Source organism: Canis aureus, chromosome 25 (genome assembly GCF_053574225.1).
Source record: "Canis aureus isolate CA01 chromosome 25, VMU_Caureus_v.1.0, whole genome shotgun sequence".
In the NCBI taxonomy this organism is placed as follows: domain Eukaryota; kingdom Metazoa; phylum Chordata; class Mammalia; order Carnivora; family Canidae; genus Canis; species Canis aureus.
In genome coordinates this window covers 9,047,468-9,065,532 of record NC_135635.1, presented here as the reverse complement: position 1 = coordinate 9,065,532, position 18,065 = coordinate 9,047,468, and the positions used below count along the sequence as shown (strand labels likewise).

At 39.5% G+C, this 18,065-nt stretch overlaps 1 protein-coding gene and 1 long non-coding RNA gene across 5 annotated transcripts in view; one reads left to right on the top strand and one right to left on the bottom strand.

The window, feature by feature from the left end:
• ANO6 (anoctamin 6) overlaps positions 1 to 18,065 on the top strand; it is a 186,089-nt gene that overhangs the window by 112,187 nt on the left and 55,837 nt on the right. For all 4 annotated transcript variants that reach the window (XM_077870360.1, XM_077870363.1, XM_077870361.1 and 1 more), the window contains 5 exons: positions 7,605 to 7,670; positions 9,653 to 9,940; positions 10,139 to 10,252; positions 12,727 to 12,842; positions 15,884 to 16,018. In XM_077870360.1, the coding sequence (XP_077726486.1) occupies positions 7,605 to 7,670; positions 9,653 to 9,940; positions 10,139 to 10,252; positions 12,727 to 12,842; positions 15,884 to 16,018 (719 nt within the window). The remainder of the gene's footprint in view (positions 1 to 7,604; positions 7,671 to 9,652; positions 9,941 to 10,138; positions 10,253 to 12,726; positions 12,843 to 15,883; positions 16,019 to 18,065) is intronic.
• The window catches only part of LOC144296957 (uncharacterized), a 51,541-nt gene that overhangs the window by 7,114 nt on the left and 26,362 nt on the right, over positions 1 to 18,065 (bottom strand). The gene's annotated exons all lie outside the window — the stretch shown is intronic.

Genomic DNA, 18,065 nt, shown 5'->3' with positions numbered 1-18,065 from the left:
TGTATCTCACTTTTTAAAAGGTATAAGATTAGGAAAAATCAACTATGCTGAATTTTTATGAGGAATAGGCTGAAAGGGATAAGTAATAATAAGAGTAGCTGCTCTGTGCATAGAGAAGGTATGTCTTAACGACAGTATTTCTTAACTTTGGTAAGAGGCACCTGTTTTACTCATTGAAAGTAGATTATTCAGGCAGCATCCTATACCGACTGAGTCAGAATCTCCAGGAGTAGGGCCCAAGAATCTGCACATTTTAAGCAAATGCTCCAACTTGTTTGTATAAATAAGTAAGTTTGGAAAACATTGCACTAAAATATTTATAGTAGTTATCTCAGCAGTGAGTTGTTATAAGGTGACTTTTCTCCCCTTCTCAGAAATTTTCTGTTTTCTGAGTTACCCACAGAGAGCATTTATTTCTTTTGGAATTACACCTAAAATGTTAATTTAAAAAGAAGATATGGAAGTGAATTTCAGCTAAGTATTCACTTCCATTCCATGCTTATTATTTAGAATGCTCATCGTTTTTCTGTCCCCTAGAGAACACATATTACCTACTTGAGTAAATTCCTCATCAGATCGGTCCACTGACATTAAATGTTTTATCACCAACATGTGAATTTAAATTAAGTCCCAATTAAATTATTTATTCTGCTTACTGAACCTTTTTGAGTACGTGATATATGACTAATAAATAGTACTTAGACAGTAATTTTTGGTACAAATTAAGTACCTTTAACTTACTCTTCGTACCTTTGTAGGCTTAACAAAGATTGGCAAGTTGAAAAATACTGACAGTACCATCAGTACTTTGCCTAACAAAGCTGTAAGAATACTTGAAAGTAATCTATGCATATATTTCATTAATCCCAACTGATTTGTGCTTTATTATCATTACAGTGTGTTCAGTAATTTTACTTTGTAGGCATTACAACCCCCCTTTTTTTTTAATTCTGCAAAAGCTGGGTGACATAAAGAAAATGGCAGATTGGTGTTTACAATCAGTATTATTGCTGTATAATTCACAAGCCAGTCCTCCTCACAATGACTTTATTAAGCCAAATGAGATGTGTAATCTAAGGTGCTTAGGGACAGAAAGCTTCCTTAATTATGCCAGTCTGTCCTTTGTGATTTTGATTGCTTTTATTCTTTATTTCTCTGACAGCTGTATTAACCTCTCAAAAGAGACATGAATAAAATTCCAGTTTCTGGGGTAGGATAGGTACTCTTATCCTTTCTCCTTTGAACCCCCAGCACCATTCTCCACCAACAGTAGTAGAATCACATCCATCTTTTTTGTGAGATACTCAGGTCCTCAGTGATTACAGTCATTTTGGATTTACTAGAACTAGATTAAAAAAAAAAAAGATCCAGGTTGCAATGCCAATGAATTTGTTCTCCTAGAGACAGAAGAATCTGTAGTACAATCTAAAGTGTGACTGGACATTTTTCAGAGCCAAAGAGCCTACTTTGGTTATTTTCTGCTGCTAAATCCAGACTATAGACTATAGAACATAGTTTAGGTTCATATATGTAAAGTTTTCCAATAAGGTCCATAGATAATTTTTAATTAAAAATTGTGTGACTTCATTTTCATTTTTTCAACAAGTATTTATTGAATAATGGCTATGTCAGTCAATGTGTAATGTTAATTTTCTTTCATTTTTAACATGGAAGACAACTTTACCCTCATTTTTTTAAATGTCAAGAACAGTTACTTATCTAAGTATAAATTCTACAGAGAAGTGAAGATGATGATTTCATATTAAACAGATTGAAGCAATCTTTTCTTAAGTAATCAGTCTTTTCCTGGTATGTGCTTGTTTGACAAAAACACCACATATGCTAATTTACTTTAGCTACCTGACAAACCAAGAAAACTGGTTTGATCAATTTTTAAAATATTCCACTAGTTCTTTGTGAATTGCCTTGCCAAAGGAAAATAACAAGAACTGTCTTATTAAAGTAACTCCAAGGTGATAGATTAACATGTTTAAGCAAATAAAAATGTCCTATCCTTGATTCAACTGTTTAAGTATTTATAGTGAGTGGTAAAATAGAGGGCATTATAAACCAACTTCAAGGTCTACCAATTATCTTGAGAGAAATCAGGTAAATATCTTAGGAGTTCTTTGTAAAGAACTAGATAAGAACTAAAATAGGATAAATTAGTACAACCTTTCTGGAGGGCAGTATGGCAGTACATATTAAAGAACTTAAAATTACATACGCTCTTTGATTTAACAATTTTGCTTCTGGGACTTTATCCGAGGAAATAATAATGGATGCACAAAGACTGTTCTACAAGGATTTTTATAATAGGGAAAATTAGGAGCAACCTAAATGTCCAACAATTTGGGATTTGTTAAATAAATTATAGTACATCTCTGAGAGAATATTACTGAGTCATTAAAATGAGATGGAAGAAAAATATTTCTAAGATTTTCTGCACCTTTGATACTCCCATGTACAATTCACTCTTGTCAGTGACCTCCCTTACTGTACACAGGAAGGAGGGAAAAGTGAGATATAGAGCTGTGTTTTTACAACCTTCAAAATGTAAAAAGGATAGACACACACACACATACACACACGCTATCTCACACAGATATACACATTTATCAGATATCAAAGAAGGAGTCCGAAGACCAGAATGACCAAGTAGTATAGAAGAGTCAAGAAGAGAGAGGGCTGTGTAACTCAGCATTAAGATCCATTTCTTGGAGTTCTAGTAAAACAATGTCATTGTTGTCTCACTGGAGGATTAGGGGTCATGGGGTGCACAGTATGGAGTCCATGTGGATTAGGGTTGCCTATTTTTGTTTCAGATATTGATTGAAAAAGAGGTGAACCTCTAAGGCCTACATGGAAGAGAGGTTGGTTGGTTGGTTGATTGATTGATTGATTTATGGAATAAGGGAAGTTGAGCATGTTTGAAGGCAGAAAAAGAGGATATGGTAATGGCTAACATATCTGTAAGGCTTTTTTTTTTTTTTTTGTATAAAGCATGATACTGAGGATTTTTATACCCATGATGACATTTGATCCCTAAAAAAAAAAGCCAGGATGAAGATATTTCTTACCCTGTTTTTGAAATGAAGTCACTGATGCTTGTATGATTTAAGTTATTTGCCCAATGTCACAAAACCTGGATTTGAATTTTGATTCTGAATCTATTATGCCAGTATTTTCCAAAAGGAAACCAAAACTGGAAGAGCTAAAGGAGCTATTTGGTAGACTAAACTCTGAAAAGAGAGAGTCCCGTGAAGGCAGTAAAGAGTTGTAGCCTCAATTTAGGAATTCCATAGAGGAGGAGCCATGTCTTACTTACACTGTTTAGTATGTTGCAGTCATGGTGATGCAGCTGATACAAACAAGACAAGGAGTAGTTTGTGTTTTGTATGTTGGATGACAGAACTGCCTTCCTGGGGGGGGGCTGGTTCATTTCCAGCTGTCTAAACCATCCCCTTTTGTCATCTAGTAATTCAGACTCCAAGGTGTCTGGAAATCACTTCATGCTCTGGATGTCCCTGCGCTATCTGGTACTAGTACACTCCAGAATTAAACTATATCTCTTCTTCTCTGTCATACCCTGTAATACTCGTAACTAAAAGTTCACAGAACATTTTGGGGGACTTAGTTGCTATACTCAGTAATTTGTACTCTTCAGTCTACCCCTACATAATAGACAGCCACCAGTCCACCATCCACTCAATTTATTCACTCATTCATCAGACATTTATTGCATGTTTATTCTATTATAGGTCTGTTCTAAGTGCTGAGGGTATCAAGATTAAAAGAAAGACATGTCTAGAGGCAAGGATGGTAATTGAAGAGAATATAGGGGCATGGAAGGATTTAATATTGTTAAGGATGGGAAACATTTTAAGTGTTTGTTGGCTGGGAATAAGAGTGATGAAGAGGAGGGACACCTGGGTGGCTCAGCAGTTGAGCATCTGCCTTGGGCTCAGGTCGTGATCCCGGAGACCCAGGATTGAGTCCCACATTGGGCTCCCTGCATGGAGCCTGCTTCTCCCTCTGCCTTTGTCTCTGTCTTTCTCTCTGTCTCTCATCAATACATAAATAAAATCTTAAAAAAAAAAAAGAAGAGTGATGAAGAGGAAAGAGTAAAGGAAAAAAGAGAATGTATTGCTTAAGCAAGCTCAAGAAGAGATACCAAGAGGATACAGTCTCCTGACCCCAAGAAGAGAGATGGCATCTAGCTATTGATAGGTACAAAGACACCTGCAGGAGTTCACATGAGTGGCTGCCATTTTCCCTGCAAGGAAGGAAGCAAGGTCACTTGCAGAGTGTGCTGGTCTGGAGTTAGGTGTGGAGTGTGAGGAGCTCTTTGAAAGTTTGGAAGCAGCTCCCTGGTGGATGACTAAGGGCCAGGAAGGAGATGGCTGGGTGTCATAATGTAACTGTATGTTACAGTTACTACTAACTGTGGTAGGTCCATGAATTTATAACAAGGCCAGTTAGCACAGTTGTGTGATTTCTTTCTGCCAGCACTTAATTATTAAAATAGGCATTTAGCCACTAGAGAAGTTCCTCTTGTGACTGATTCTCCTGCTCTTCTAACTAGAAAGATTTGTCTACAAGAGTGAATATCGTTGGGCCTGAGCCTTCACATTCTAACTGAAATTATTCGTGACTTCAAAAGGATACGGAAGACACAGTCATGGATCCTGCTAATGAGACAGTCTGGGTTGCCCCTTGTACAGACTCAGGATGAGTCATCTTCCCTGAAAGAGAGGAAGTCAGTGTCTGGTGTACTCAGAGCACCCACTCCCTCCACTGTACAGTGATGTGGGGTTTAAGCTGACAACTTTTCCCTAGTTCACAGTTACTGTGTCAGACATGATTCTGTCTGGCAAGTAACAGAGATGAGCTCTAACTTCAGCAGACAAAGAGTTTATCAGAAGAGTGTTGGGGAGCTCTCAGGTTCTTCTGAAGGGAGTTGGACAAATAAGCCTGGAAACCAGGCAGTCAGGAGCAGTTCCCCAAATCCCACTACAGAGCCATTTTGGGAGAGAACACATGGTTGCTGCCCAGAGCCACTGCTGGCACCACTGCCTAGCAGTGATGCCCAAAAATCTCCTGCTATAACTTCCACTTCTGCTATCTCTGGAACTGGCATTCCCTCTCCCAACCATCCTACAATGAGTTCTCCTTGGCTCAGCTTGTGTCACTAGCTTCTGAGTGAGAGTCTGGAGTGGTTGGTCTGATGGACGAGGCCTAGCTCACGTGCCAACAGCTGAACTTCACAGAAAACCAGGAAGGAGAATGAAGGAGTGTTTTTATCTCCTACAATGGGCATGGGCTCTGGGGAGAGTCGAAATGTTGGGTGGCCATAAAGAACAACAAATGCCTGTGACACCATCATGAAACACATGGGTAAATGTTTCAGTTCTTCTCTATCAGAAGAAGGTCTGAGGTCATGGGATGCCGAGTTTCTCTGTTGTCCCCCCCCCCCCCCCCCATAGCAAACTATTTTAAATTCTTTGAATTTTCAATATTTTGAAGGACGCTCTCAGGAATATTTGTAGAGGGAATGAATAAGTATTTATTGAGTATATTCTTTCAGTATGTATTGGGCATATACTCTGTGCCAAGCACCATGGTGAACATTATTTACAGGATCAAAAATGTTTTTATTTTATGTTTTGTTTTTAATTTATTTTGGAGGTAGGGGCAGAGGGAGAAGAAGAGAGAATCTTAAGCAGGCTCCATGCCCAGTATGGACCCCAACTCAGGGCTCAATCTCATAGCCGTGAGATCATGACCTGAGCCATAACCTACTGAGCCACCCTGGCGCTCCTCAAAAATGCTTTAAGCAATACTAAAGAAAAAAGCAATCAGGCACAAGAATTGGACTACCATGCAAGAATCAAAATGCCAGTTAGGCTCTAGAGTGGAGAAATACTACCTACATAGAAGCAGGATGAGTCTGAGGCAGCTTCCCAAGTTGAGGTTGGGGATATGGCAAGTCAGCTTGTTTATTCATGTTTAGGGGAGTTGTAGCACTTGCTGGGTTTTCTCTAAGTGACTCTTGCATGCTCTAATAGTAATTAGCAGTTACATTTATTACATTTGTAAAGCTCATAGGCTAGACTCTAGCATGTTGTAAGTACTTTATAACATCACTTATTAAATAAATAAAAATTAAAGAAATATTCTGTTCTGATACTTCCACAGAATATGATAGGGATTCCAGTTGGACCCAAACTTAGCCAAATACTAGGTGTATTTTTTCACCTTTTGGCCTTTGGCCTTTTTCCTACAGCACCATCTGTTTTCTATTTGCTAGCTGCTTTACGTGTTCTAGGCACTTTGATAGCACTGCAGCTCAGCCAATTCTCTGCCCCTTGACAATTGGCAAATCATGAATGATACTCGCTGGGCAAAGTGGTCTGATTGATGGATCCCCTGGATGACTTAGGCCATCATCCACTAATTCTTTTATCTTGTTAACTGTTAAAGTTAAAAGAAAAATTTTTTGATCCAGCTTTTTCAGTTGTCTTCAGTAGGAGAATTGGTCCAATTAATCTTCTGTGATGACTAGAAATAGAAATTCTAGTCTATATGCTTAATGTAGTTTAAATCATACAATTCTCATGAGAACCTCAAAAGGAAATAGTGAGGCTTTCTCCATTCTATAGAGGAGAAAAGTGGGGCACAGAAAGTTTGTTTCCTGCCAAGGGTCAAAGAGCTGATAAATGATGGCACCAGAATTTGAACACAGGCAGTCTGGTTTTAGAGTTTGTATGCTTCACGCCTGTCTACACTCATTTTCCTGCTTTCATGAAGCAGTATAGCTGTTTCATCACCAAAAGCATTCTTTTAAAAGGTTAAATAAATCTCTACCTTTACATGCTTTCCTTACAACTTAGGACACAGCTTGACAAAAGCCTAGCCAGATAGAATTTAATATCAATAAATATAGTACATTCTGCATCTTTTCAAATGGCTGTATGACACAGATCTATTATCAATTAAGTAGTTCCCTATTTTTGTAGATTTAGAGGTATATATCTTCATGGATATATTAATCTTGCAGAGAGAAAAACACTCTTTTGAATTTTGCCAGAATTGTTTATGTTGTTTATTGAATTTGTTCAAGGCATGTAGATATGAAATATACACATCCAAAATTGAACCATTTGAATGTCTGCTATGTCTAGAATGTCAGATCTGGGCTTTAATTCTGGTAAATGACATCAGTGAATGGGACTCAAAAAACTCCATTTGTGTGCCAAACCACTCATAAGTTAAAAAAAAAAAAAAAAAGAAAAGAAAAGAAAGGTTTTAGAATTGTGTCAAAGCCAGAGATTTTTATGCATCCCAAACGGCCAGAAATCCATGGGACTAATCAAGCCCTTCCAGAGTGCTAAGTGAATCCAAGTATACTCCCTTGCATTTCATCTCAGGAATCCAACACACCCACAAATTACCAACAGCCAGAGCACTCTCATTGCTTGTGTGCCATTTTGAGTAGATCTATCAGATTCGAACTGGTTTGGTTTGGTTTTTCTTAAAAAAAGACTTTTTCTGTCCTTGGTAAAACTAAAGGATCTAACATATTTTCCAATTTCTTTTGACAGAGAAAAAGACAAGCATATGAATCTAACCTCATCTGTGGTGGCCTCCAGTTAGAAGCAACAAGATCAGTAAGTGTTGGACCCTTTCCAGTCCTGGGCTGTTGCTCTTGGGAAGCTGCATGTCACTTGGGACGCTAGAGTGGCAATTGAAACTTGCAAGCCTAGCCACGCTCTAGTGTAGGCTGGAAGGGGAGTCCAGCAAAATCTGCACTGTAGAATGTCCATTTGTTTCTGATTGAAGTCCACATACCTTTTTTAATAGCCAAAGAATATAATACTGAATGCATGTATAAATGATTGTTTTCTTCTTTTAAGAGTTTCTTGAAAAGATTTCTTATTTTACTTTTCCTAAAAGCCATTTGATCCTAAGAGAAGTCCAGACTGGCCAAACTACAAAGAGCTCAAGGACCTCAGGTCGACCCCAGAATTAGGGTTGCTGCTGTAAACCAGGAGCGTTGCCATGCCGTTCCTGGGGTCCCAAGCAATTCCCTTTCACCCCAAGGCCAAGGACGCCTTCCAGGCAGGTGGCCAGTGGCCTCGGGCTTCGGCCACATGGACACCTGCCCTCCCTGGCACACTTTTCTACAAACACTGGATGTGCTGGGTCTAGGGGCCAGGGCAGAGAGAGGCGCCTGCCCCAGCCCTCTCCCAGCAAGTGTACATAGTGTACAGAGGGGAGGTGTGCAGGAAGCGGTGCACGCCTGGTTCGTAATGTGCACCTTTCCCGATCTCAGATGTTGATTTATTATTTCTGAATAACTTCTTGTGGTAGAAACCAAATTTCTTCTAATATATTACATATATATGTACACGCTCCTGTGAAATATGTGTACTTCGAGGGGGAATCTATTTATGTTCCAGTGGGAGTCTTTTTGATCAGGAATCTCACCTGCTGCTTTGTGTATTTGGTTGGGTTCCTGACACGTTTTGTCTTTCTGTTTAGTAAAGGTGCTCTTTCTGGGATGTAAAAAAAAAAAAAAAAAAAAAAAAAAAAACAAAAAGATTTCTTATTTTATAACCAGTTTACAAAAAATTAGAGAATATAAGAATAACAAAATAAAAATCCTCTATATTCTTAGTATGCATAAATAACCTGTGGTTCTTCTGAACTTTTTTTTTTTTAAAGATGTATTGATTATTTGAGAGAAAAAGAGTGTGTGTGTGAGTGAGCACACAAAAGGAGAGGGAGAAGCAGGCTCTCCATTGAGCAGGGAGCCCGATACAGGACTCGATCCCAGGATCATGACCTGAGCTGAAGGCAGATGCTCGACCAGCTGAGCCACCCAGGCACCCCATAAACTTTTCTATTCCTCAAAGTATATGCATTTTCCCTTTCAAAAAGGCAAATTATTATTTCAGTTTTATAATTTGCTTTTCTATTAATATGTAGTAGATGTATTTCTATACCGACATCTTTTTCTAATGGGCACATGACATGACATTTAACAGATATATAACATTTTAAAGAGTCCTATTCTGAGTTAGAAATCTTAAAATTATCATTAAAATAACAGTGCAATGAATATTCTAGTGTTTTTATTTTTAGTCACCAATTTGTGACGAAAATTTGATGGGCAAATGAACAAGTTTGCTTTTCTTCATTTAAAATAGTAATTTTATGAAATAAGTATAAGAAGTTTAACTTTTTTTTTAAAAAAAAGATTTATTTATTTACCTATTTATTCGTGATAGAAATAGAGAGAGAGAGGCAGAGACACAAGCAGAGGGAGAAGCAGGCTCCATGCCGGGAGCCTGACGTGGGATTCGATCCTAGGACTCCAGGATCGCGCCCTGGGCCAAAGGCAGGTGCTAAACCTCTGAGCCACCCAGGGATCCCCAGAAGTTTAACTTTTGCTCAGTAATCTGAACCAAGAAATTATCTGTAAGGCAAAAATGTCTGATGGCCTGCAAGTCTGTTTTTAGTTTATCTTCATTTTTACCAGCATCCTGTGTTTTAACTACCAGCAACATAAGAAAAATCTACATGTTTTAAAATTATGGAAACAATTGGTTTGGTTTCCTGGTTTGTGTTTTTTATTCTTCCATTTTAGGTTTTGGATGATAAGCTTATATTTGTAAAAGTACATGCTCCATGGGAGGTGTTATGTACGTATGCTGAGATAATGCACATCAAATTGCCTCTGAAACCCAATGATCTGAAAACCCGGTCCTCAGCCTTCGGTAATTTCAGCTGGTTTACCAAAGTCCTCCAAGTGGATGAAAGTATCATCAAGCCGGAGCAAGAGTTTTTCACTGCCCCATTTGAGAAGAATCGGATGAATGATTTTTATATTCATGATAGAGATACTTTCTTCAATCCAGCCACCAGAAGCCGCATTGTAAGTCTAAACCAAATTTAGTTGCTGTCTTAGAGTAATTTGGAACCTGCTGTTTGAATAATTAGTGGTCTGGTTTGATTGGCTTAGTTTAGTTTTTACAAGCTGTCCCTCCCCCCCCGCCCAACCAAAGAAAACAGCTTCTTGTTACAGTAGTAAACAATGGTGGGTTATTTTGGAATTTTTTTTTTTTTTTTTTAGGTTTATTTCATCCTCTCTCGAATCCAGTATCAAGTAAGAGACAATGTTAAAAAGTTTGGCATCAACAAACTTGTCAGCTCTGGGATCTACAAAGCAGCTTTCCCTCTCCATGATGTAAGTCAAGTGGCAAAAATGAAATAAAATTCTCAAGGTGTACTCCAGTGCGAATAGAGGAGGGCTAATCTTCTTAACCTGGAGTTTCTTCTTCCGTAAAATGATGATAGGATATTGCAGGATTACAAGCTCATCTACAGCAGGAACCAGGTTGTTTTGTTCACTGCTGGATCTCAGGCATACAGAACGCCATCAGTTTGAATGAGTGAATGAATGAATGATTAAAACAGTAGCTGCCCCTTAGTTCATATGTAAAGCAGTGCAGATTAGCAGGTAAGACCCACTTTCTAGCTAGATGACCTCGTAAAAGTGATTTGGCCTCTCTGTTCCTCAACTTCCTCATCAACAAAATGGGAATAATAATCATATTTACCTCATAGAGTTATGTCCTAGAGTTATGAGGGTTAATTAAATTAATCCGTGTCAAATGTTACAACCATCCCTGGCACACAGGAAGTACAATGCAAGTTTTAGCGATCTTCATAATTACTGACAGATGTTATTATCAACCAGGAAAGTATCAGCCCATTTTAAGCAAACTATGTGTTAGAGCTCCCTTATCATTTTCTGTAACACAGACTTTTTCCCCCCTGAAATACCATTTTCTTACTTTCTCGTGTCCTGGAATATCACAAGGCTTTTAAAAAGGCATCTGTCAGAGTTCTCGTCATGATGGCAATACTGCAGAGTGTTGACATTTTTTAAGGACTCCGTTCTGAGATGACAGCAGCTCCTCCAATTCAAGAGCACTTCTCAAGCCGATAACATCTCTCATGAAATGAAAATTTTAAAATGTGACTGCTTCAAACCCATAATGATTCCATAAATGCAAGGATATTATATCCAAGCTCTTTAAATAAATTCTGTCATTGAAATAAATTAAATACTATATTATAGTGTGCTATTGCTTTGTTACATTCACTATCAATTTATCTGAATCTCTACAACCAAGAAAGCCAAGACTGAGACTGATCATTGCTACTGGGTAGTCCATGTACTTGTGGATGAAGACATTACTGAAACGTACTGTATGTAATAATAAACTAGGACACAAAAGAGCTACTTGATGCACATGTGTAAATAGAGAGCAGAGAGCTGGGTGGAGAAGCAGGTTCTGAACTTCCTGATGAAGGGACCTTACGACAGCCCAGCCTGATGGTCCATAGATTTTATACTTGTGCCCAGCAAAACTAGTAATTATAGCATGACATGAACCTTGGGGACACTTGCAAATAGCTGTCATGAATATTAATCTGGGATGGCAAAGTTCAATAGTATTTACTTGGCATCTGTCCATGCCCAGTTCTTTCCCACTAAGAGCCTCTTTTAATTGCAGTGATCCCATACCCAGGCTAAGGAATGATTTCCTGTTGTATTGGAAGGGAAGTGAATGGAGGTAGGGACCCATGTTAAGGCTTAGCTGGTGGTAATCTGGTTCTACAATAGGAGGAAGGAAAATGAGTCCATTGGGAAGAGTGACTGAATTTAAGTAGAGGCAGGAAGCTTTGCTTTTTGATTAAGCAAAGTGTATAATATGTCAAACTTCTTTGTTGTTTCTCTTCTACACGTTGTCACAGACTAACTTGCTGAATTGGGAGACAAAGATGCCTGGGATTGATTGATGATTAATTGATTTAAAAGATTTTATATATTTGAGAGAGAGAGAATGTGCATGAGTGTGGGGGGGGGGCAGAGGGAGAGGAAGAAGCAGACCCCCAGCTGAGCAGAGAGCCCCATATAGGGCTCAATCCCAGGACGCTGGGATCATGACCTGAGCTGAAGGCAGACACTTAACCGACTGAGCCACCCAGGTGCCCCTATCCCTGGGTTTTAGAATTGACCTTGGTACTAACCAGTTAAGGCCCTGGTTCCCCTGGGCGTCCAAAAAGGGCGCTGGACTCTCAGATGTGCCTGTATTGTGGCAGCTTTGGCACTTGAGCAGCCCAGTTGTTTTTTGTTTTGTTTTTTTTTTGTTTTTTGTTTTTTTTTTTTTTTTATTTATGATAGTCACACAGAAAGAGAGAGAGAGAGAGAGGCAGAGACACAGGCAGAGGGAAAAGCAGGCTCCATGTACCGGGAGCCCGACGTGGGACTCCATCCCGGGTCTCCAGGATCACGCCCTGGGCCAAAGGCAGGCGCCAAACCGGAGCAGCCCAGTTTTTAAATGTTTGGGACTGGCACACTTGTAGGACATAAAGCCCCTCTAGGGCTCCCACCAGGTACCTGAGGTGTTCTTCAGGATTATATCAATCAAGCATTCCTCCCCACCCACATTTTCAAGTGGCCCCAAGCAATTAATAATACCACTGTTTGAGAATCACTAAAAACTAGATGATCCATCCGTCCCTTCCAGCAAATGAGGGCCCCTTATTCAAATACACAAGTGCCTGTGAAGTATGAGTACCATATTGAATAAACAGATTTATGAACACCTAGTGATTATATGCTCACTTTTGTTTGCTTCTGCTTCTCAGTGCAACTTCAGCCAAAGGTCAGAGGATCCCAGCTGCCCGAGTGAACGGTACCTTCTGTACAGAGAGTGGGCTCATCCACGAAGTATATATAAAAAGCAGCCCTTGGACCTTATCAGGTGAGGTGTTGTAGAGAGCATGCCGGTGGGAGGATTCAGGGTTGCTCTCATGGCATTGAAGTGATAGTATACAAAGAGTATTACAACGAGGGACATTCACCCAGACCACTGAGCTTCATTGCCTAGAGCTTTTTCTTGAGGCTTCATTATATAGGCGTGACTCATTGACTCATTGCCTAAGTGGCTCAGTCTCCAGCCCCTTTCTCTCCCAATATCCTATGGCTCAAAGCTCCAACCCTCTAATCACATGGTTGGTCTTCCTGGCATGACCAGCCTCCCTCCTGAGTCATCCCATTAGCACAGACTATGAGCCCTCCATGAGCCACGTCATTGGCATAAACTGGTAGGTGGGGTCCCAGGGGTTCTTCATGAGTAACAAAGACACTCTTATCTTGGGCAATCCCAAGGGTTTAGAGGTTACCTCCCAGGAATTGGTAATAAAGACCCACCATATTCTTCATTACACAGGAATAAATGTTAGATTTAGCTTAAATTGTATGGTAAGAGATACAGGCTTTCACTGCTTTCCTGAATCTACTGTTAGATACTGTTTCACTATATCTAACAAGACGTGATGACTAGCTCAGCATTTGTTTTCTCAAAGCACCATTGTCAGCTGCTCGCCAGCAACTTGTGTTGTTTGGCCAAGGCTGCTGGAGAGAGAAAGAGACCAAAAATAACCAACAAACAAATTAAAAAAAAAAAAAAAAAGTAAAATCTCTGATTGAAATGAAGAAACACAGTGATGAGATGGGGAAAGAGGAAGGAAGTGAAGAAAGTTATGTCTAAGTAGGCAACATATGAACCAAGAACTGGATAGTGAAAAGGAGCCAAGATTTTGTGGATTTGGCAAAAGTCATCCCAGGAGGAGGGGCAGTTTGCGCAATGGCCCGAGACACAGGGACATTGGCAAGATTCAGGAAATAGCGAAGCCCCGTGCTAATGAGGAAAGAGAATGATGAGGACACAGGTTAGAAGGGGGTAGCAGGAGCACGGAAAAGAGTTTGGACTTTAAGTGCAATGAGAAGCAGCTGTGATACTTTAGGTACTCAATTTTATCTCGTGCCCATTTTGCAAAGATAATGTGGGGAATGGCCACCAAAGGCTACAGGAAGCAGTGAGGGCAGGTGGGAAGCTGTGGGACTGGCCAGAGGAGAACTCGGGGCAGCACAGTTGGAATGTGTGTAGTCAGAGGGAGTCAGCAGGACTCAGTTATGGGTCAGATGTGGGGGGCGAGGAGAGGAGGGTCAGGTTTCCCCCCAGGTGGGCCTGGAGCCAAGTGCTGGTTCTTTCTACTGTACCCCCACTGACTTAAGAAAACCACTTGACCTGAAAAGTGAGTATTTAAAAGTATTTTTTAAATACTTTGAAAAGTATTTAAAGCACCAAATAGTTTTTGTTTTGCTTTGTTTTCTATTTTATTATGGGAGATTTCAAACACAAACAAAAGTGGAGAGAACAGTAAGGCAAAACGCCGTGTATCTGTCTCCAGCTCCAAAAAAGTACAGACTCCGAGCTAGTCTGTTTCATTTTTATCTCTACCTCCTTCTCATCCCTTTCCATTGGAGCATTTTGAGGAAAACCCCAAATATCAGTCTATTTCATTAGTATCTATTTGTAAATGACAAGGTCTCCTTTAAATGCAACCTTAATACTTAAAGTCACCAAAAAGCAATGTTCAGTTTTTCCTGATTGTCACTTTTTTTTTTTAAAACAGTTTTTTAGTTCAGATCAGAGATCCAGACAAGGTCCAAATGGTGCAATTAATGAATTTCTCAGTGGTCTTCTTTGTTCCTTCTGACTCCTGACTCCATGTCTGTGTCGGCCCTTCCTTATCCCCAGGGGTGTGGCCTACACCCAGGTCTAGGACCTTGGAGGCTAGTTTCCCAGCTGCCCTGTGACCACTGGTTCAGTCCACAGATGTTCCTGTCTGAAGTCTCTGAGGACTTCAGGTTGTCCTCAGAGCTTAGGCCCACCAGGCTAAGCCCAAGGACCTCAGCCCAGCTCCCTATGAGCCAGAGGTCTCATCTAGGCCTCTAGATGAGATGTAAATGCTAAGTAAATCTACAGTTTCTGTGGACCAGTACTGAGCCAGGAGTGAATCGGTCTAGGAAAGTATCAACAACAACCATAGTCACCTAGTGATCATCTCACTGTGCCTGTGTTCTCACCCCCTCTAAACTCTTGGTGCCTAACTGTCCTTGTCTCCCTTTCAGGAATAGTCTGGCACTGCTTCATTCCCTACCTCTTTTTTTTTTTTTTTAAAGATTTTATTTATTTATTCATGAGAGACACACAGAGAGAGGCAGAGGGAGAAGCAGGCTTCTTACAGGGAGCCCGATGTGGGACTCGATCCCCGGACCCCAGCGTCACAGCCTGAGCTGAAGGCAGGTGCTCAACCCCTGAGCTACCCAGGCGCCCCAACCTTGCCTCCTTTTGCTTCTAGCATGCCTCCTGGCTTCTTCCATTGATCAGTTTTCAAAACTTAGGAAAAAATGGAAGTGCCAGATATAAGGAAGATAGGGTAGTGGATTCCTCAGTCATTATCAGTGACTTATCATCAGTCATTTTCTTGTATTGGCGATTTACATTGCATTTATTTTCTTTGTGATTTACAGTACATTTGGTCCAAGGAAGTTCCTTAGATAAGCAAAAGCGGGTCACTGGGAGCAGATCGTTCATGTTGGTCTCATGCATATTAAAAACGATCTTTTGGAGAATATATCAGATGTGTTAGTGTTTGCAAAGAATGATGGTGATGTTTTCTCTTGGCTCACTGGGTAGTGTTTTTCTTTCCTTTGCCTTCTTCTAATTGACTTTGCTTCACGAGGCTCACCAGTGATCAGTACTTCTTTGATATGTAAAATATTTGTTTCATAGTGGAATTTGGGATCTTTAAGAAAATGAACATGTTTTGAGTATGAATTGAGTAAGACATTTAAGCCTAAGGCCTCCGGTATTTAAAATCAGAGATTAACGTTAGGATGAAGCTGCAAAGTGGTTCAATGTGTCTTCTAAAAACCATTTCTGTCTTTCTTCAGGAAATACTATGGAGAAAAGATTGGAATCTACTTTGCTTGGCTGGGCTACTACACTCAAATGCTCTTCCTGGCAGCGATAGTAGGAGTGGCTTGCTTTCTCTATGGATATGTTAATCAAAATAACTGTACATGGAGGTAAGTTCTGTTTATTCCTTGTTACTGTGATGAAAAGTTGATTAGACATAAAATTATCTTCAGGACCTTAGACTGTTTTAGTAAAAGAAGACTCATCACAGAACACTTACTGCTTTGGATGATATATCCCTTTTGTCCTGAGCATAATAACTAAGTGAAGTGGAAAATTTTTTTTTTATAGATAATGCAGCCCAGTTTCTGACAGGAATATTACCCTTAGGAAACACTCCAATTTTTTAAGACAATTCTTTATTTGAAAAAGAAAAGCAGTCTGGAGGGAGGATCGTCCTTGAACTTCTGGTCCCCAGAGGAATGCTTCACTGAGCCCTACAGATGTGAGCCAAGAGCAGCTCTGATTTCTTCAAGGTTTCAAAGGCAAAACTTGATAAAACTGGTGTTTTTATGCTTTTAGAAATGACTTTTTAATATATCTTAGGAAATAGATGTTTAAAAATTCAACTAAATGAGACTTTTGTTTTTGTTTTACTTGTAAAAAAAAAAAAAAAAAAAAGCCCTTACAGTGTTATGGGGGAAAAAATAAGTGATAAACAATTAGTTTGTGCTTGACATTAGAATTAAAATACCAGCTGCACTGTCTAAAGGGAAATGCACGGATGCCAGAACACTGAATTTCACCATCACTATTCTGAATTGTCTTAGTATTCCTCTGCTTTTGGTAGTCTCAACCTTTAGAGGGATGCAACAGTGAAGCAGGCATTTTCTTGTGTTCACCTGGCCTCTCTCCAGCTGTGACAGCCAGATCAAAATTTCTGGGCACCAGTAATGAGCTAGCTGATGACCAAATTTTTCTAGCCCCAAGCATATCAGCCTGGCTCCCGAGGCAGGAAGCTTACATGGCAACTCTGATGTATAGGCATAATTATCCATTCTATTTAACAGAGAATTCTGAGCGTTTTGTACCCATTATGGCTTCTTAGCTAGAAAGCTGCAGCTGGTCTTTGAAGGACTCGGCTCTCTTCACTGAAAATAAGAGTTCAGGGCCAAAGGCTGAATGTTGATACCTTTTGCCTAAATTTGTCTTCAGCTTCTCCATTGTTTTGTATACTGTTACAACCAAAAAAAAAGGCATCTCAACAATACATTTTCAAAGTGCAAAAGTAGCATTTTTATAAGGTTCTGGCACTGACTGCTCTCATTATAAGTCATTTTATACAATCACCCTGACAGTCACACCACATGTTTCCTACTATTTCACACAGATTGATTTACAGAAATCTGGGGTAGGGTCTTGGTGATCTATTCCCTATGCTTAGAACTATTGGGGCTTTAATTACTTATATTAAATATTTTCAAAATAATTAAAATACATATGCATTTAAATATTTTAAGTTTATTACATGCTGAGTAGATTTGCAGGAAAATGTATTTAAGAGATAAAAGGAATAATGATCCCTAGGCAGTTTAAGAAAAAGAACATTACTGTTCCCTGGGAAGTGCTTCCCTCAGTTGCATTCCCTCACTTTCTACTTTGGACGTAAGAACTACACTAAATTTTGATTTTATCATTCCTTTACATATACTGTATATTCTCCCTACAAAATATATTTCATTTTGTGTGCTTTTGAAAATATGCATGTGTAAGTAGAGGATACGATAGGTGTTTCCTCTTGGGTAAAAGGTCTATTTAAAGCTTATGTCCCCCTTTAAACATAGCAGCTCTATTGAGATATAATTCACATACCATAAAGTGCACCCTTCCAAAGTGTACATACAGTTCAGTGGTTTTAAGTAAATTCACAGAGTTGTGCAGTCATCACCACTGTCTAATTTTAAAACATTTTCACCACCCCAAAAAGAAACCAGTACCCATTGGCAGTCACTGCCTAACCCCCCTTCTCTTAGCCCTTGGCAACCACTAGTCTACTCTCTGTTTCTGGATTTGCTTATTCTGGACATTTCATATAAGTGGAACCACACAGTTGGTGGCCTTTTGTGACTCTTCTTTTACTGAGCATAACCTTCTCAAGCTTTATTCATGTTGCAGTATGTATCTGTACATCATTCCCCTTTGTGGTCAAATAAAATG